We start from the raw sequence: 22,126 nt of genomic DNA on the forward strand, positions 1-22,126 counted from the left end.
TCTACAGGATAAATTAAGAGAGGTCAGGGAGTAATTTCACTTTTGTAGCTTGTGTGGGAAGGGTGTCTGGCTGTCTAAATGCTGCCAAAATCCACTCCTTCACTTAAAAAAAGTGTATTCTCAAAATAACATCTATGGGGACCTCCATTGCTAAGAAGGAGGGTTTAGGAACATGGTGAATTCTGTCTATGGTGATATCTCTGCCGGGGTGAGTGACGGGATGACTGCCTGAAACAGATCCCATGCGAAATGAGGAAGTTGTGAAGCTTGCACTGACTCAGGGATTCCCCTAATTTTTAAGTTGTTTCTCCTGGATCTATCCTCAAGATCTGCAAGCTTTTCTTTAATCCAGGAGATGTCCTCAGATTGAGCTGTGTGAGCGCCAACCAGCGTGTTGTAATTTTCAATGAAGTCACACATGGAGCGCTCAACATGATCCACCCTATCACTTGAATTTCAAATTGTATTTGCTGAATGCAGGCTAGCATATCTTTCTGTAAGGACGCTCTAAGGAACAAGAGCATGTCTTTTAACAGTATCTGAGACAGGCTGTCCACTTGTGGGGAAAAAGGTCATTGGATCAGACAAAGAGGTGGTGGCTGCACATTCATTGTTAGTGCCTACCTCTGTTAGAATTACATCAGTAGAATCCTCTGTATCCTTTCTGCAAGGTTTGGATTTCATATGGCTCAGGAATGTAGGTGTGTTGGAATCTGGAGCAAAAAGGTTTGCATTCTCTCCCTATGTCTGCCGTGCTGTGTCCTGAAGAAGCCACCGCTAGAGGTCCAGAGGTGGACTGGGAGCTGTGGGCCCTCTGCCGCCATTTTGTTGTGGCCGCCGGACTGACAGGGTGAAGAATAGGTGTTTTGGGTTTTTCAAAATAATGGAGTTGAGTTAGGCTATTTACTTTGAAACAAAAAATTGCCCCAGGGGCCAGTGAATGAGGTGAAGATTTGCTGACTTCCATGATTCAATGTGGAAGAAAAAAATCATTTTTTTTCCCTGCACCTGATTGTGTATTCTTTGTAAAGTGAAACTTCCCCACATTCACTAAGTTCTGGGGCACATTTGTGGGCATAACGACGTCTTCCTCCTCCTCAGTGGCCATTCGTAAGGCTTGTCCTTTCGGCCAATCGGGAAACAGGTATCAGAACCACTTCCTGATTGACCATTAGGAGAATCAGTGTGAAAATAGCAAATATTTATTCACTATTGTCACACAACTGGGTAGGCTTGGTTCGCAGTGCTCTGCTTCAAAAAAACACCTCCCTATTGGAATTCATGCATCCGGCATCCTGCATGGGGGCCAGACACATAGATGGGGGAGCGACACCCATCCCTGCTATTTGCCTTTAGTAAATCAACCCCAATATCCAAGATTTATCCCCAGCGTACCAGTCTAGAGTTATGAAATTCCAACTTCACCTTTCATTAATTGAAAAAAATAATTGCCCAGAAGACTTTATTTAGAGAGCAGATTTTGTTACTATATTTACCTCCTCTCAGGCACTGCCTTTAACCACTTCCATACCAGGCACTTACGCACCTTCCTGCCCAAGCCAATTTTCAGCTTTCATCGCTGTCGCACTTTGAATGGCAATCAAGACGTCATGCTACACTGTACCCAAACAATTTTTTTATAATTTTGTTCCCACAGATAGACCTTTCTTTTGGTGGTATTTGATCATCTCTGCGGTTTTTATTTTTTGCGCAACAACTAAAAAAAGACAGAAAATGTAGAAAAAAATAAAGGTTTTTATTTTTTTCTGTATTTTTTTTGTAATTTTTCTTCTTCAATTACGGGCACTGATATGGCAGTACTGATGGGCACTGATGGGCACTATAAGGTGGTACTGATGGGCACTGATAGGCGGCGCTGGTATGCGGCACTGATGGGCACTCATAGGTGGCACTGATGGGCACTCATAGGCGGCACTGACGGGCACTCATAGGCAGCACTGATGGGCACTCATGGGCAGCACTGATGGACACTCATTGGCGGCACTTTTGGGTGGCACTGATGGGTACTTATGGGTGGCACAGATGGGCACTGATAGGTAAGCACTGGGCATGGATGGGCACTGAGAGGTGGCACTGATGGACACTGAGGGGTGGCACTGATGGCATTGCTGGGCATCACTTGTTTATTTACTATTTTTTGACAGTCAGTGCCCATGTTGCCAGTCAGTGCCCATCTGTGGTCACTGATTGGCATGTATTGTGCTTTTTTTTTTACATGTGGATGGCCATGGGGGATGTACCAGGCCATCCGCATGTTGCCCCCATCCCTAGTGATCAATGGCTCCTCCTGTTTACATCCTGATCAGCCGTGATTGGACATGGCTGATCACATAGTAAAGAGCCTCCGTCGGAGTCTCTATACCGAAATCGGAGATGCAGGCTGACACCCCGCATTACAGATCGCCACGCTGCTCGCCCCCACGGGCGCACGCCGGCATGTTATCCTGCTGGACGACAATAGACGTCCAGTCAGGATAACACAACCACTTCCCGGACGTCAATTTACTATTGACCGGGCGGGAAGTGGTTAAACATAATCATACATTTGCAATCCAGTGCTGGTCCTGTTATGGACTGAATGATGTACACTATAGGGGTTGGTTTACAAAAACTGGAGAGTGCAAAATCTGGTGCAGCTCTGCATAGAAACCAATCAGCTTCTAGGTTTTATTGTCAACGCTCAATTCAACAAGCTGAAGTTAGAAGCTGATTGGCTACTATGCACAGCTGCATCAGATTTTGTACTCTGGTGTCGTCCACCCACTTCCCTTAAGCCATCATGAATCCTCCTCCCTGGTAATGTGTCATCACAGTAGCCTAAGCTCACAGTATTACTGGATGAAATGACACACATGACATTACATTAGTGCCATGAAGCAAAGACTTCTCACTGCCACAACCAGAGGAGAACAGGAAGAACTTGTGACATAAACCAGCCTGTAGATTGCAGGATTTAAAGGCATAGCTCACTTTTACCCCAAAAAAATGTCTATGCAGGTAAGAGGGAGCGTTGCAGCTTTGACCAACGTTGAATAATTCCCTTGTTATAGGTGTAGGCCATTTACTTAGCTCAGGAAGCCTGCCTGAAAAATCCCAGAGATCGCATCACCTGCCTTGTTGCTAGGACATTGCTAAGAGACTCCTAGCTCTTATTTTTTACCTCCACCATCACAGCAGTGATTTCTCAAATGCTGATTTCAGAGCTACTGCTTCAGGGGAGAGAAAGTGCATGTAAGGGGGGTTGAGCCATAGAAAAAGCTTGCTCCTGTGATGTTGGAGGTGAACAGTAACAGACAGAAGTCTCTTGGCAACATCCTAGCAACAAGGCAGGATGAAATCATGCCTCTGAGATTTTTTTTAATAAAATGAAAATAAATTAATAAATAAAATAAATTGAGAATAGATGCAGGGAGCTTCAGGGAGGAGGGAGGTACACAAAAACTGAAGTTGGGCTCTAATAAATATATCATTAATATTTTAATTTGTATTATTATTATTATTATTATTATTATTATTATTATTATTATTATTATTATTAATAATAATAATAATAATAATAATAATAATAATAATAATAATAATAATAATAAAATAAAGAATATCTATATGTAATATATACGTATTATATCACTGAAAGATATTATCCCATTTAGTGCTTATTATTTACCTCTTTTGTTTCATATTTCATTTATTAGCTGTACAGTGATTTTTGATGATTCTTTGTGAACATTACTGAGCTAATCTCCAAGAACAGGACTGCCTTTCAGGTGCCTGACCGCTGTCTATGGGCACAACAATAATTTGTCAGTGGCAGTTTTGAATCTTTCTTCACACAGAATGCATCTCTCGGAACAGCTGAACCTCCCTAGAAGCCATATTGATATGCCTCATTTAAATTGGTGTGATGTTGCTTACTCAACCACCTCTTAAATGACAACTGGTTTAAATGAAGGGTATGCAGCTTCAGGCAAGCAGAATTTGCAAATCTCCATTAAAGGCCTGCTGTGGCAGCTGCAGTAAATTAGGGACATTGGAGCAAAGTTAAGTACTAGGAATATTTTGGACAAATAATTGCAAATATATTTAAATTTATGATGATTTGGTATCTCCTCATTTACAAGAGTGCAAGTACAATAAAAATGTGCAGCACATGACAACTTTTCAGATATTGTCAGTATTCGTTCCAAAACTTTTTGCCTAAAAACATGTAATGATATATATTCATACTAGCAACTTTATATACATAATGTATATTTTCTGTACATACCATATGTATGTTTTATATAAATAGTATGTTTTCAAGATGAATTCCAGGCACGGTGCATTTTTAAATACCGGTAGTTACAATGACCCAGTGTGGACCAAGGTATCTATTTATATACCATACATGGCTGATGCCCCAGGATGCTGGTAATCAATTAAGTGGACACCACTACTCTAGTTGCTTCTGGGTCCTGTGGTGAGCGGCTCCACTCTTGCCTACTGAACGCAGGAGTTCAGCCACTCAGCATGGGCGCCATTTGGAGAATGCTTTACATTTTCTGAATGAATTAAAAGCATTCTCTGATTGGACAATGTGGAGAGCATGACCTCACCGCCCCACCTCTCCATATCGTCTAATCAGAGAATGCTTTACATTCAGTCACAAAACAAGAAACATTCTCTGAATGGTGCCCAGGATGGTGCCTCTTGTATTTATAATACATCAGGCCGGCTGCTCAGCACAAGACCCGGAAGCAAGTGGAGATCACTGGAGTAGCAGTGTCTACCTAAATGAATTCCAATTTTCAGGGGCATCAACCAGGGGGGGTGGTATATACAGTACATAGTTACAATGGACTAAGCTAGACCAATGTAACTACCGTATTTATCGCCGGTATACCGCGCTCCCGCGTATACCGCGCACCCCTAAAGTGGCCCCCAATCCTGTGGAAAAAAGTTTTTTTGTTTTTTTGTACTTACAGTTTTGGTGTCTTGCGCGGCGTCCATTGGCGGCCTCGTCGGGTCCGCCGTCCTTCTGCGGCTTCGGGTGTCCTCTTCGGCGGGTCCGGCGTCCGTCTTCGGCGGGTCGGGTGTCCTCTTCGGCGGGTCGGGTGTCCTCTTCGGCGGGTCCGGCGTCCTTCTGCTCGTTTCCCGCCAAGAGTTTGAATACTGCGCCGGCATATACCGAGCGCAGTACACTCGTGAATCTTGGGGCAGGCTCGGCAACTGTCGCGCTGACGTCCTGTACGCTCAGGACGTCAATAAGAGAGGCGCCGAGACTGCCCGAAGATTCACAAGTGTACTGCGCTCGGTATATGCCGGCGCAGTATTCAAACTCGTGGCGGGAAAGCGGGTATCGGCATATATAGCGCACCCACGATTTTGCCCTGATTTTCAGGGCAAAATAGTGCGAGGTATACGCCGATAAATACGATATGTAAAAATATACTATATGCCTGGAATTCTTCTTTAAACACTTCGGAAGATTTTACCGCCTTCATGACCAGGCCATTTTTTGCTATCTAGCACTGCACTGCTTTTCTTGGTAATTGCGGAGTCAACTTTGTACCCAAACTAAATTCATATAATTTTTTTCACACAAATGGAAATTTCTTTTGGTTATATTTGATCACCACTAGGTTTTTATTTTTTTGCGATATAAACAAAAAAAGACAAAAACTATAAAAAAAAAAATATATATGACTTTTACTGTCTGCTAAAAAATATATAAAAAAAAACCCTCACATTTTTTTAAAATTTAGACCAAAAGGTATTTTGCTACATGTCTTTGGTAAAAAATCCCAAAAATTGTATGTTGATTGGTTTGCATGAAAGGTATAGCATCTATAAACTATAGTATATACTGTGTGTGTGTATATATATTTTTATATATCTATAGATATATTTGACTTTTTATTTATTTATTTATTTATTTTATATTACTAATAGCAGTGATTAGCAACTTTAATAGGACTGCCATAGTGTAGCAGGCAATCTGACACTAACTGATGCTAGGTGGGAACCGACTACCTGCCACTGACATCACCAGTGACACTAATACAGTGATCAGTGTTAATAATATGCACTGTCACTGTACTAATGACGCTGGCTGGGAAATGATTAACATCTAGGGCGATCAAGGGGTTAAATGTGTGAAAACCTAAGGACAACAGCAACTGGAATAATAGTAACAATTCTTTATTTAAATACTAACCTGTACGCCATTTATATATAATTTTGCCCCTAACTTGTTTTCCCGCTAAATAACTTCATCAAGTGACAAGATGTACTATTTATAACGCAAAATACTTCAATTGTCAGAACGCATAAAAGAAAGTGAATAGGATTGTGCCTAGTCTGTGAATATTTATAAAGCATGCGCGTGTCTGTGTGTTTATGCATCTTTCTAAAGAATGTAGGGCATACTATGCAGTTTACAGGAACTGACATGTCACATGACACGCCAAAATCTGGGACGCGGCTCCGTCCATAAGAAATCGTCCTCTTTAATTCTGTTAGGAAGCTGTGTTATTCTGGTTGAACTGGCAATTTTTTCCTCCCTTTCTGTTCTTTGTTCTGCTACATTGGAATAAGAGAAAATGTTAGTTTGTGATAGTGATGCATTGATTGCAGAAAAGAACTACATATAACCTTTTCTGCCTTCTCAACAACAGTCAATTGTATCTAAATAGATAGAGAAGATAGTGCACTCTAGCTGCCATTTACTGGACAAAAGGATGAAAGACATTTTGGTGGCTGTTTGTTCCCTACTTGGCCTTGATTGTCAATTCAACTGATTATAAAAATATAAGTCTTTTGTATTTGGCAGATGGAATTGGACCATATGAGCACTTAAAAAAAAAAAAATCAATATGATATTGGTCCAATGTTTATTCTCCAATGCTATTTAAGATCATTTGACATTTTATATTAAAGAGGATATTTAACGCAGTAATAGCACCAATATATCTTTTCAATTCACTCTATAGAAAAAAAGAAATGATTAAAGCCAAGTAGAATTATATAGATAGCACAGTTATCCTAATGTGATATCTCATACGATCTAAAAAGCAGCTCTTTAGTCTCATCAGACAATATGTCATGGGAAATATTACAGGGGAAAAAATGTAATGTAACAAAACAATGGCATTGCATAAAATTGTACGAGCTTTAATAACCTGGTGTTGTGGGAAGATATTCATTTATCGTTCTGCAGGTCCAGTAGTCCCAACTCCACCATGACTGAATTTGCAGATACTGTAATTACTGTATATGTTGTGACATTATGAAAGACGAGGTGCTTGATGGGCATTATGTTTCACCTCGCATGTGTTCATTTGTAGAGAACTAAGGTTAGAATACGGACCGGGTTTTACCAGCAACCTTGGCACGGTTGGTTCCGGACCAGGTTGGTGGTCCACTTGTGTCCACCAACAGGTGGTATAAATTCAGGGCCGCCATCAGGAATTATGGGGCCCCTTACACAGCTTCAGGCATGGGCCCCCTGGAGCAGAGAACCGGGGGGTGCTGCCGCTTATTGAGAAACGGGGGGGGAGTGAATTGAGAAGCGGGGGGTGCTACAAATTGGGGGGTTGCCCTGTGGACCTATATAAAAAATTATATAAAAAAGGGGGGGTAGCCATCTGGGGCCCTTGGGACCTCTGGGCCCTTTAATAAAAAAGAAAAAAAAAATATTTAAAAATAAAATAAAAATTTGTATAAAAAAAGGGGGGGTTGCCATCCGGGGCCCTGGGGACCTCTGGGCCCTTTAATAAAAAAATAGCCCCTTGAGCTATCCCCCGAAAGTGTATAAATTACCGTAATTTGGTTCAGCGTTTTTTTATGCAAACTCATGGTCAATTAGAAAGAGATACTTCACACTCCCATCTTTCCATAACTGTAGTTTTCTTGGAGTATTGCCTGAAGTATATACTATTTAGCCAAAAGTTGTTTTTTTTTGGATTATGATTAAAACCACTGTCAAGTTTTATTGCTGTCTGTGTCTTCTGTGATGGTGTGAGGCCCTGCCAGTGAGAAAATGGCATTAGACGAGCTCTAGAACATTGAGTTAGAGCAGAGAAAGCTGATTTTTTTGGTCTGAAGGACCGTTGTCATCAGTTAACCGATGAAGCTGACTGATGGTCCGTCACGCCCACACAGGGCCGCCATCAGGAATTATGGGGCCCCTTGCACAGCTACAGGCATGGGTCTGGGGGGGTGCTGCCGCGAATTGAGAAGAATTGAGAAAGAAGAAATAAAGAAAAATATATATAAAAAAGGGGGGTAGCCATCCGGGACCTCTGGGCCCTTTAATAATAATAAAAAAAGAAACCTATGGGCCCTTTAATAAAAAATCTATCTATATATATATATATATATATATATATATATATAGATATATATATAGATATATATATATATATATATATAGATATATATATATATATATATATATATATATATATATATATATAAAAGAACTAAAAAGAAAAAAGAAATAAAATAATATATATTTTTTTTTATAAAAAATTTAAAAAAGGGGGCTTGCCATCTGGGGTCCTGTGGGCCTCCAGCCCCCTGGGGTCCTCCCGAACTTTTTTTAAAGGGGGTTGCCATCCGGGCCCCTGGGGACCTCTGGGCCCCTTACAGTTGTACTTCCTGTACCCCCCTGATGGCAGCCCTGCGCCTACACACCATCGGTTAAAAAAAGATTGTGTCAGAACGCGGTGACGTAAAACACAACGATGTGCTGAAAAAAATGAAGTTCATTGCTTCCAAGCATGCGTCGACTTGATTCTGAGCATGCGTGGATTTTTGACTGATGGATTTCCCCACAGACGATCGTTTTTTTCTATCGGTTTTTTAACCATAAATTTTTTTTAAAAAAGGTTCTATTTTTTTTTCACCGATGGTAAAAAAACTGATGGGGCCCACACACGATCGATTCGTCCGATGAAAACGGTCCGTTTTCATCAGACGAACCGATCGTGTGTACAGGGCATTATTGTATTCTAGGATTTATTCTTTTCTTCTGCATGAGAGTATTTCATCAGGTAACACACAATTGCTGATCCATGATTAAGTCACGTGACCTAACGCGTAGGGGGAGGAGCCGAGTGCCACGATCGAAGGTGTCGTACACCGTATGAGGAGATCGCTACACTAAGTGAGGTTGCACGTCTGTTTTGTTCAGAGGATTCGTGAGTGCGATTGTATCGCTGTCATGTTTATTTCTATATTTGGCGCTTCATATTGCGCAATGAGGTCTTGTTTTGTTGTTTATTTCTTCCATATGAGCCATCGTTTTGATTAAGGAAGCTATGTGTTCTAACTTTCACTCAGGTACTTTATACTGTCTAATTAAACTATATCCTGTAGTGAACGTATCTTGGTTCTATCAAATTGTTCCAGAATAGGATTTCCTAGTACAATAGACGTTAGGATTTACCTATTGTTCATTGCCCAGTTTTGTCCCATTGGTCACCCTTATTAAAACAAAGATCCATGGTTGAAACATGTGCTCCTGGTTGAAACAAGAATCCATTACAAAGCACATTGCACAGACCTAGTTTGCAGCTGTCACTATCAGTATGTCGGAGGGACCCAGCTTATTTCCACATGGCCGTCATGCCCAAACCACATACTGTACCTGCACAATTGTTGGTCCTAGACCACCCCTTCCCATCCTCCTGGTCACCTCACAGTTAATCCCTTCCCACCTGGAGTACTCACATACAAAGGGCCTATGTTTAACCACTTCCCTACCGAGTCATAGTAAAATGACGTCGGCGGGAACCTTTCGTCCTTCAGAGTGGACGTCATATGACGTCCTTGCATTCCTGGCCACTAGGGGGCGCGCGTGTGCCCCCCGCCGCATTGCTCAGGACCTGGTGCGCCTGCCCGGCGGCCGCGATGTACGTCCCCCTCCCCCTACAGTTAGAACACACTTTAGGAAACATATTTAACCCCTTCAGCGCCCCCTAGTGTTAACCCCTTCCCTGCCAGTCACATTTAGTGAGTGAGTGAGTGAGTGAAAAACTTGTAAAACGCAACACATGCGAACTGAATCGCCTCTGGGCGCTGTTTCCATTCCATGGGTAAGGAGAACCCCTTGACCTCAGAAGAGATGGGTTTTAATCTTTCTCCTGAAGGCCAAGTGGTCCGACTCCAGTCGGATGGTAGTTGGTAGCACATTCCACAGCCAAGGTCAGTGGACTGCAAATCTTCAATCTCCTTTGGACTTGAATCTGGCTTTGGGTATTTGGAGTAGGTTTTGATTTGTGGATCGCAGAATGCGATTTGGGTTGTGTTTTTTTTTTTTACATAGATATTGGGGGGCGTTTTCGTGAATACACTTATGCGTTAGGCAGAGTGCCTTGAAAGTGAAGTAAAAACTGGCAGCCAATGAAGGGATCTCAGAGAAGGTGAGATTGATTCCCATGTTTTTTTGCCAGTCGCTAATCGAGCGGACGTATTTTGAACGACTTGCAAACAAGTGATTTGGTATTTGGGGAGTCCTAGATAGACTCAGTGCAGGTTTATAGCACTAATCGCTGTGTAAATGTGAATGGTCCCAAAAATGTGTCAAAAGTGTCCGATATGTCCTCTGCAATGTCACGGTCACAATAAAAATCGCAGATCGCCATCATTGCTAGTAAAAAAAAAAAATGCCATAATTATATTCCCTATTTTGTAGACCCTAGAACTTTTGCGTAAACCGATCAAATATGCTTATTGCGATTTTTTTTTACCAAATATATGTAGAAGAAGACGTATCGGTCTAAACTGAGGAAAAAAAAAGTTTTTTTTTTAAAAAAAAATATGATATTTATTAAATCAAAAAGTAAAAGATATTGGGCCAGATTCAGGTACATTGGCGTATCTTTGTGCCGGCGTAGCGCATCTCATATGCGCTACGCCGACCAGGGGCGGACTGACCATTGAGTCACTCGGGCACTGCCCGAGGGCCCCATGCCACTAGGGGGCCCCATCCGGGTTGCCAGGCTCAGTAAAACCAGGGACAGTATGTAAAAATCTGTGTTTTTTTTAGATCTGTCCCCGATATGTCCAAAAATGACATGCTTTTAATGTGAATATCCCAAGATTTTAGCTGCCCGCCTCTGCACTACCTCCTGGCGTGGTGGCCATCTGTAAGCCAGAGGGGCCCCATACTCTTCTATTGCCCGGGGGCCCCATGAGTTGTCAGTCCGCCCCTGACGCCGACGTAACATTGAGAGGCAAGCTGAGTATTCACAAAGCACTTGCTTCCATATTTACGCCAGCGTAACGTAAATAGGCTGCTGTAAGCCCGCCTAATTCAAAGTAGGCAGCTAGTGGGCATGTTGTATTAAAATTAATCGCGACCCCATGTAAATGAATGGCCGTACGAACGCCGCATGCGCGCGCATGCTCAGAATCACGTCGCATATACTGTACTCCCTAAGGTACGACGGCTCAATGCGCATGATGTGAACGTAACCTACGCCCAGCCCCACTCATGTACGACTTACGTAAACAACGTAAAATACATTAAATTCAGGCATATCTTGCATTGAGAATAAGGCACATAGATACGAAGGGGGAACATCCTAGAACTTACGCGGCGTATCAACAGATATGTCGGCGTAAGTTCTCTCTGAATCTGGCCCATTGTGTTTCTTCAAAATTGTCGCTCTTCTTTTGTTTATAGCGCAAAAAATAAAAACCACAGAGGTGATAAAATACCACCAAAAGAAAGCTCTATTTGTTGGGAAAAAAGGGAGCCACGTCGCACGACCGCGCAATTGTCATTCAAAGTGCGACAGCGCTGAAAACTAAAAATTGGTCTGGGCAGGAAGGGGGTGAAAATGCCCTGTATGTAAGTGGTTAAAGAGGTAGTAAACCGCTGGGTGTTTTTCCTTTTTTGGAACCTGAAAGGCATTGCATACTAGCACATCTTATCTGAAAAAGAAGCCTTCCAGCGCTGAGCTGTCATTGCTGCAGGCGCTTCCATCTTCACCTAGTCTCTCCTCCTGGTCTGGGGACTCCGGCTGTGTGACTAGCCAGAGCCACGATGATGTCACTCCTGCACATGCACATGGAAGCCGCAGTTTATGGCACAGGACTCTGAAGGAATGGCCCAGGCGACCTTCCCTTCAGAGTGCATGCGCCGGTGATGTCACTGGCTGCTTGTACAGTAAATATCTCCTAAACAGCACATGTTTAGGAGATATTTACAGTACCTATAGGCAATCCTTATTATAGGCTTACCTATAGGTAAAAGTCAGAGATAGGAGTTTACTCCCACTTTAACTCATGGTCCAAACAGAAGTTCCAGTAATCTAGCCATCCACCCTAAGCTCATGAGACATGGGGGCCAAAGCTATCCAACATGCGCTACATGAGAAGGTTCTCTTCCACTGTCAGAGGGGTCTACTTTTCCTTCCTCACCACCCACTCTAGTGGCAGATGAGGCTTGCACCAGTAAAGCACATATCTCACTCCACCTCTCAGGTATTGGCTGTACACGGTACCTTACTACACCAGATCATGACACAGACACTGTGGATATTACTCCCTCTCTAGTCCTCTTAGATGAGTATTCACAATGTGGTGACCACTGCTCCTCTGAAGCAAAGAGTAAATGAAAACACCAGCCCTCAGCCTCTCTTGCAGGTCTCTGTCCCAGAACTTTCTAAATCTAGCTCCACATTTTATATAGGCACCCATGTAAGACACTCCAACAGTAAGAAGCGCAACCATTTAGGGACTTCTAACTCCCTTCAAGTAATCTGGCCAAGAGCAGTGATGTTAAGCAGCCAGGAAGAGACTGGAAAAAGCTGAGGAGATCAGCAGCACAAAAACGGTGGAAAAATAACCAGTACTTTACTGTAAAAAGACGAAAAAATGGCAATTGGCAATACATACTGTTTCCAGAACCTAATGTCAAGCTAAAAAAATACACACATCCCCCTAATAGCGCTACAACATTGTATAGCGACACACAGTGATATCTGTGAGAAATAGTATGTGAAACCCAGTGCTGCTGCCAACCACTTGGAGAATGTTTGTATAATGTCAAGCTAAATGTTACATTTCCTTTAATCCAGTTAATAAAATATTTGTTGAAGTCACAATGAGAATAGAAGCTCCACAGGAAATTCCACTTTACTAAATCAGATGCTTATGTGGAACCTGAAGCTATCGATCTTCTCCAGTGTTATCATGGATAATCTGAGGGTGAACTAGGGTCCTTATTTATGTGTCTTTAAGTCAAATGCCCGCATAAATCTGGAGTGTGGTTTCTAGATAGTTTTGGCCAGGATTTTCTACTTGAAATCAAATCAATGATTACTGTAGCTTCATAAATAAAGGATGGTACAATCTCATACCACAAAGGGTTGTTAAATATTTTCTCGAGTAGCAGGGATAAATTGTCGATAAAGCGTTTATATAGTTTGTCTGGGATTTCATCTGGTCCAAGAGATTTATTGATCATTAACAATTAAATAGCAGCTTGGATTTTTCATTTGGTTGTGTCAGAATGTAAGTAGTCAACTTGTTCCTCTGCCAGGGTAGAGAAGACAATAGGATTGATGTAGTAAAGGCTCTCTTAACTCTCTTGTCTTGAATTGTATTGTAAATGTACTGTCTTTTATTTGTAAAGTTGGCGCAGTTGGCGCTATATACTAAATCATGTACAATAATAACAATAGTACTAATAATGATGAAGGCAAATAGGCTGTTGATTTTGCAAGGGAATGTTCCCTTAGCTTAGTGAATGTGATGAAAATGGAGTTTGCAAAGAATACGCATGCAATGGATTAAAAAAAATATATATATATTTTCTCTTGCACTTGGTTGGATGATTGAGGTAAGCAGATCCCACATCTAATTCCCTCACAAAGTGAACAGTCATTTACAGATTATTTTTACTGTTAGGATTATAAATTGGTCTAATACTCTTAAAAGCATTTTGCCAATACCTAAACTGCTCTTATCCAATGTCCCATCAGCTTCCCTTATGTACTCTGTTGCTGAGGTTCGTTTTTTTTGTTTTGTTTTGTTTATTTATGTCACATGTGCTGACTGGTTTTCCAGCTCAAAAAGTCTTTATGGAAGGTTTGTTTCCTTTTAGTTTTCTCTAATAGAAGGGAGTTGTATTCTCTCTGGGTCCTTTACCAGAATTTTTATGAATTTCTGTTGGGTTATTTATACAGTTTAGTTCTGCCAGTTTTCCATTTAGTCTCTCTTGGATTGTAATATATTGCCATATATGATATTTTTGCATGCAGACATGCTCTCATGATTTGATAATGTCCCATGTGGTGCTATTAAGCGTCACCAGAATCAGAACTCATTTATATATTGCAGTGAATTGAACAGATTTAGGAAACTGTAAAATCTATAATAGTTTAAATGGTCATAGGTGTTTATCAAATTTTACAAAGAAACACCCGCAAGAAGCGCTACACCATAGGAACGGTAAACCACAGTATTGTCAGTGGTTTAAAAAGTTTCACTAAAACATAAACCCGTGCAGCTGTCAACCACTAAGGAGACATGGGCAAAAAGCAAAGGAACAAAAACATACAGCGCACATGGGTTAAGTGAATGTCACTTTATAGTCTGTAATGGGTGGAAAAACATATATGCATGAAAAAATGAAAAATTTTTTTTTGAAATAGCCACTAATAGCACGCAGGAAAAAAGAACATTAACATTTTTAAATTACTAATAAAAATAGTACATTAAAAAATTTAAATTACTAATAAAAATAGTCCGCATAACAAAGGCAGCCTTTGTTATGCGGACTATTTTTATTAGTAATTTAAAAATTTTAATGTTCTTTTTTCCTGCGTGCTATTAGTGGCTATTTCAAAAAAAAAATTTTCATTTTTTCATGCATATATGTTTTTCCACCCATTACAGACTATAAAGTGACATTCACTTAACCCATGTGCGCTGTATGTTTTTGTTCCGTTTATCAAATTTTGTTTAAGGCTCAGCTTCCAACAAAAATCAAAACTGTAGCTTTGGATAGAGTGGGAAAGAGTCAACATTTTTGACAGGTTTTTACTTCTAAACCAAAGACAAGTAGAAAATCCTGATTAGGCTGTGTGACGTACATATAAATGTACCGATATGTAAATATAAAAATAAAAAAAATAATAATAATATAGCATATACAATTGCTGCACAAGCAATATTGTAATTTAAAAGAGAAGTATGGATTTTCTATTTATTCCAGAATCATACTTACCTAGGTGGTTGCAGCATCGGTCTGATGCTGCATCTGTTCTACGGTGCTTCTAAGACTGAGAACCAAGTGATCTGGTTTTTGAAGTTATGCAATAGATCTATAGAATAGGAGTTGCTGCCCAGATCCCTGAATTAATTCAAATACAAAACAGTGTCCTCTATGGGACTTTAGAAGGCAAAAACTCATTATCAATCAGATAATGTTAAAATGTATTTATATTTTATTTAAAAAAAACAGATCTAACACCACCAATTGCTTGGTTCTCAGAGCTCAGTGACTGTCACCAGCTCTCTGCTCTGCCACCTCCTATCTCACTGGAGCGCTGGACTGTAGAGGGGGTGGGAGAGGTGCGCTCAGGCTCTCAACGGCTTGCCAGTCCAAGCCTATGGATGGATCTCAACCATATGGTCGCAATCCCTCCCGAGCCTGGACCAACACTGTGACGTTAGCTGTATGTTGAAAATGGGTCACCGGAGTGCAGAACAAACTACGATCCACAGGAGAACTACAGCCAAAGAGCTTTGACTGTACTTCTTAAATGTTATTAAAAAATACCATTCCTTTCCAATCAGCAATGCTATAATGTTCTGTCAAATTCAGTGCAATATGGCTACCTGGAACTGTTCTGTACAACATTGGTGTTCGGAAATGTAAGTTCCTGCTTCCCTGATTGGCTCACTGATTTTCTCTGAAATCTGCACTAAAATACAAGTCAGATTGTAGGCATCCTCTACAACAAACATTTCATTTATGGTGGGATATTCCCAAAGAGTTTATCATGTCTAAAGGGATGCAATAACCAACATTTTTCTCATTAGAATCCTGCAAGTACATCAGCTGAATATTAGTGAAAGGCTCTCCCATTCAGATTCACATAACCAAATAAAGTAAACAGCCATTTCTTCAGAGCAACAAATGGCAGGAATCTGCAACAAAGTTTGTTAAAACCTGTCCAATGTACATAGATCACTTAGAGGAGAATGTTTATTTTTAATTTTTCTAAACAAAAGTGGAGTTACTCTTTAAATACCAAAATATATTATAAGAAATGGCACATACAAGACATACAGTAAATATACCTTCAACAAAAAAGATTAGAAACCTCAGCAGGGCCCTGCCAGAAAAAAAATGTCAATCTGTTATATAGTAAATAAGAAGAAAAAAATCATAAATGTTGATAATTTAAAAATTATTAGTACTAACTGTGCCAGATCATGATTAACTGATGAGATAAAGCTGTTGCTCTTTTCAATATGCTCTGCTTACATCAAGTATATAACAGCATTTGATATGCAGTGTGTGGGGTAATGACCGTATGTCTTCATTAAAGCATATCTAAACCTAAATGCAAAAATGTAATATATTGAAGCTTGCTATACTTAGGCCTCGTACACACGATAGGATTGCCAGAGGAGAACGGTCTGAAGGACCGTTTTCATCAGTCCAAACCGATCGTGTGTAGGCCCCATAGGTTATTTAACCTTCGGTCAAAAAAATGAGAGCTTTAAATTTGAACCGGTCAAAACCGATCGTTAGTATGCAAAAGCATCGGTCAAAAATCCATGCATGCTCAGAATCAAGTCGACGCATGCTTGGAAGCATTGAACTTTGTTTTTTTCAGCACGTTGTTGTGTTTTACATCACCGTGTTCTGACACAATCGGTTATTTAACCTATGGTGTGTAGGCGTGACGGACCATCAGTCAGCTTCATCGGTTAACTTAAGACAACTGTCCTTCAGACCGTTTTCATCGGATGGACTGATCGTGTGTACGAGGCTTTAGATGTGCTGGCTGCATTCATTTTATTTTTAGCTTTTTTTCCTTTATTTTAACCTGGTTATCTAGCCAGTAAGTCTGTTATTTTCCAACTTTTAACAGAGCAAGCTGTGCAGAAAAAGTCGCTCTTAGAGGGTTGAGACAAACCATTTAAAGGAGAAAAATGGTGTCTGTAACTGCTTAAAAAAATGTTAGCTGGAGTTCAGTTCTAAATTGTTGGCTAAGTACATCTCAATCTGCTAGTCCATCTAACACTACCCTCTCTGCTGATTGTGGCTGGGCTCACACTACTGCAAATTAGATGCAGATTTATCTGCATCCAATTTGCATGACAGTAGAGTGTTTTTCTAGTTTTCAGCGCTAGAAAGAGCCTCTAAATAGCGCCTAAAAAAAACTACCTCCCATTCATTTAAGTGTGTCTTTTCACACTGGGGCACTTGGGGAACGTTAGGAAAAGTCCTGCAAGCAGAATCTTTGGGGAGGTTTGGGAGTTAGGGAGCACTGTATACAGCACTCCCAAAACGCCCTGCCCATTAAAACAGAATGTGCAGCGCTTCCAAAGCGTTTCGGAAACGCCCCGCAACATTGGCATGTTTAACCCCTTCTTTGGGGTAAAAAGTGTCCTGCTATCAGCGCAAAAGTGCCACTAAAACTAATGCCGCTTTAGCGCTAATGGCTGGCACTCGCAGTGTGAAAGGAGTCTATTAATTTTGTTCCAGGATATAGGACGACCTTTTAAGCTAAAAAATATCCCCCAAAAATCAGGGGCTGTCTTTTACACCGGGTATTATACCTCTCGGACGAGAGGACCTCCGTGATAGGTGTATATCCCAAATAGTCCAATAGTGCAGCGCTCCAGTGAATATGAATTAAATCAATATAGTGAAAGAGTCAAAAATGAATGTGTTCAACAATGAAGTTGAGATATAGGACCTCCACCAAACTTCAGTGTGCAGACAACGGAAACACACCACACCACCGTGCAAACAATCTGCTTACCAGAAAAACATCATTATGGGCATGAAATCAAATAACGTGTAGATCAATGGCAGTCTGCCTCCCAACAGGATGTATAACTGAAAGAAATCGTTGTCCACAGGTAACATCAATGGTGAAAGATCATCCAGGATTTCACAAAGATCCAAATTTGCAAAAAATGCAGAGAAGAAACGGCAATAGTGAAGCCTGTAGGTAAAAGCAACACGCAATTTATTGTGTGGTACTTACAGGAACAAACAGGCAACAAAACATATAAAAACTCCCCTTATACGCCGGCAAATTCGGTATGTTATTTCTCATGTTTGAGAACATTTGTTTGTATATTACACTATAGTTATATATAGGACATTATTTACCAGCAATACTGCTCTAGATACATATGCAAGCTCCACCCAGGGCAAATTTTCAGAGCATGTAATGTGTATAATTCCAAAAAGATGAGATGATTGCAATAATATTGAATAATATTATACACTGAATATACAATAGATCCTGTGTAATAGATTGTTTTGCAATGTGGATCACCCTTTCTGATGCTGCTTTGGCAATACACACAAAAAAGAACAATATGGGGTGTTAAATACCTATACCAACCAATGCAAAAGAAACAAACATGTACGGTATATACAATATCTTAAAAATGTACCATACAATAATTTTAAAAATCAACAATTCTTTTGATTTACACAAATATGAATTCCACATTCAAAAGTATAGTGACATACACGATATACTCTTAAAAGTGAAAAACCAAACATTTTTAACCATCCTGAATTTCATACAGTACATGATCTTGTTTAGACATCCACAACATCCATCAGGACAACAATGTTATTAATAGTGAAAATCATTTTCATACTTGTCACAAACAGGATGTATACTTGTAGGATAATTTGCAAGATCAACATCTGTAAGTACAAATGGTACAAATGGTACAAGAAACGGTACAACCTAAGTTATTAATTACATAAGTAATAACCAAACACAGGTGCACAGACAGCACATGTACAGCAAAGTTATCATAAAGATCTCAGTGCTTCATATATGCCGTTTGGCACCTAGAAGGGATGCCACGGCAGGACTAGACATGTGCAATTTTTTTTGGTCCGAATATCAATTTGGACAACTTTTTTATACATCCGAACCTCTGAATGAATTAATAACGAATTTAATTGAAATTTGTTTAATTTTGTTTTGTTTATTTGCTTTCTAAGGAATTACAAATTTTAGGAATGATTGTAATTCAGATAGGTCAAAAGTGATCAACCAATTTGAATAGATAGTTGTTAAGGAGCGGACTGGGAATCTGGCTGCTGCGTTCTTAAAACTGATGACTCATCAGCTGTCAGCGGGTTTCCCTACTGACAGCTGAGGTAAAAAAACATTGCCGGCAATGATTTTTTTTTTAAACTAATTGCCCCCCTCCCAATGGATACCCGGGCCCTTCGGGTCTGGTATGAATTTTAAGAGGAACCCCACACCAAAATGTAAACAAAAGCAGCGTGGGGTCCCTACCAAAATCTATACCAAACCCTTATCCGAGCAGTTATTAATTTATTGGTCATTTATTTGTCTATAGGAGTATAGGAATGGCACATTTATGATTGTTTGTTCCTTCCAGAAATTTCACTTTGTTTTGTAGCAGGCTCCTCAGTTTCACCTTAATATTTAGACAATTCAAATTGTATGACAGTTTGCACAATGTTGTGGCATGTATTTTTTACCATTTGGCAATATTGTTTTTCCAAACAAATGTACTTATAATGCACACAGTGGCCATATCTAAATGAGCCATGTGGCAACCTACCACCATACCACTTTATAAAGATGCTGACTAATGATTTGAAACTAGATGTGTTCTTTTACCTTAGTTTTGATGCTGGATTTATACTTATGTGTCCAGAGATGACCAAAAATAAGATAAAATAAACAGAAACAAAATGTAACATTATAATGCGCCAATGATAATATACTGTATAGCATACTAAATGTTTTTGCCAGACAAGCGCAATAATGATTTCTTCTTCGCTTTTCAAAATCGTTAACGGAACCCTGTCAGGTCTCCAAACATTTTGAGCTAACAGGTCCCAACAGAAGAAAATATACAGTATACCTCTCCAATGGACAATTCTCCTACCTCAGTTTTCATCAACCCTGTCTTCAGGGCCCACTAACAGGCCAGATTTGATGTATTACCTTGGGGAGATGCAGACTAGAATACTGCAATCACTGAGCAGCAAATGATATCACCTGTGATTTATTTCAGTTACCTTGCAAACCTTGCCTGTTAGTGGGCCCTGAGGGCAGGGTTGATGACCACTGTCCTACCTCTTCTCCGTTCCAGTGCAGCAACCTCAGAAAGCCTCTTTGGCAATTCAAACTTCCCAGATTATTGGTTGCCTGTGTCACCTGCTGGTTCTTTCATCCAAACCCGTACATGCTGATTCCTGCAGTGCACAGTGCTGAGAAAGTAGTGCTGTAGATTGGGAAAGGAGAAAAAGGGTTAGGAGAAGCGCCTCATCTGAGTGGTCTTGCAATTCCTGTATGGTAACACTCCATCTGAAAGATGGATGGCCAGTACTAGTAATTAATCAGGCTCTACAACAGTGCACATGTGCTGGCATAGCTGCATTGGATGATCTAGGCCTGGTTGACTGGAAACAGTACAGGCATACCCCACTTTTAAGTACACAATGGGATGTATTTACTATTGCTTGAGAGCGCAAAATCAGGCTCACTTCTGAACAGAAACCAATGAGCTTCCCGGTTTTATTACCAGGCTTAATTGAACAAGCTGGGGTTAGAAGATGATTGGTTTCTATGCAGAAGTGAGCCTGATTTTGCACTCTCCAGCAATGGTAAATAAGCCCCATTATGTACTTAAAAGCTGTGTATGCCTGTATACACTCAAGCTTTAGATGTGTTTTACCTGTGGACTGTTATTTACATGCAGTTCAGCTTTAAAATCCTTTGTGTGACTATAGGTTGTGGAGGGTTCATTTTTGTGTACACCATTGTAATCCTTTTTTTTGCATTCACTTAATAGGGGAAGAAGTGGCATACAATAATGACTGGCAAAACACAGACTAGCAACGTCACCAACAAGAATGATCCAAGGTCAATCAATTCCCGGGTCTTTATTGGCAACCTGAACACTGGTATTGTGAAAAAGAGTGACATTGAAGGTATATTTGCCAAATATGGGAAAATAGTTGGATGCTCGGTGCACAAAGGATATGCTTTTGTACAATACGTCAGTGAAAGACACGCAAGAGGTGCAGTGGCTGGGGAAAATTCACGGATTTTAGGGGGTCAGCCGCTCGGTAAGTCCATTTTTTATTGATACCACCATGCTTAGTTTTTGTGTATTATTTTATTACACCTTGATGCAAAATGGTTTAATAAAAGAGGCAATGAGTGCAGCTGTGTTTTCCATTTTTGGAGAAAGGATGAGTATGGTCTCTTTTATACTAAGAATATAAGAAGTGGGCATGTGCCTTCGTCCCAATTGATATATGAAATAGATAGACCTGATTAATTGAGACACCATTGGCTGCTTGAAACCAAAAGTTTGTCACCAACTAGGTCAAGGGAAAGGGAAAAAGGGATTTTTGGGGGGGACTATTCACGGCACTGGTTAAACACAATTACGTAAAAAATAACAAGTATTTATTGAACATAAAACAGGTATCATAAAACAACATTTAAAGACAATCCCCACATTGCACAACAGTAAGTTAAACACATACTATATCTGCGTGTAAGGAGTTGATCGCCTCGACCGGTTTCGCGGTAGTGTACCGCTTCTTCAGGAGGGGGTTTGTCCAGACTGGTCAATTGAACAAGCCGGAGACCCAGTTGAATACCTTCTTTGGCGCAAGGAGGGGGATATATTTGTTTAGAACGGGCTCATAGCTATACATAAAATGTATATCCAATTTTACTGGGGCACAGGAGGACAGCCTTGGTAAGTCAATTGTAAGGTTAGCTTAACTGCCAGGGTATAGGCAGTGCAATGCACTGATTCCAGCGTGGCTGATGATTTCCCACGTGTGTCCCCAGGGAGAGCGTCCGTGCTATCTCGAGATAGCACGGACGCTCTCCCT

At 40.5% G+C, this 22,126-nt stretch overlaps 1 protein-coding gene across 4 annotated transcripts in view; it reads left to right on the forward strand.

The window, feature by feature from the left end:
* The window catches only part of RALYL (RALY RNA binding protein like), a 1,196,807-nt gene that overhangs the window by 765,828 nt on the left and 408,853 nt on the right, over positions 1-22,126 (forward strand). For all 4 annotated transcript variants that reach the window (XM_040354532.1, XM_040354535.1, XM_040354531.1 and 1 more), the window contains one exon: positions 21,067-21,343. In XM_040354532.1, the coding sequence (XP_040210466.1) occupies positions 21,088-21,343 (256 nt within the window). In that variant the 5' untranslated portion in view covers positions 21,067-21,087. The remainder of the gene's footprint in view (positions 1-21,066; positions 21,344-22,126) is intronic.

The sequence above is a fragment of the Rana temporaria genome, chromosome 5 (genome assembly GCF_905171775.1).
Source record: "Rana temporaria chromosome 5, aRanTem1.1, whole genome shotgun sequence".
NCBI lineage: Eukaryota > Metazoa > Chordata > Amphibia > Anura > Ranidae > Rana > Rana temporaria.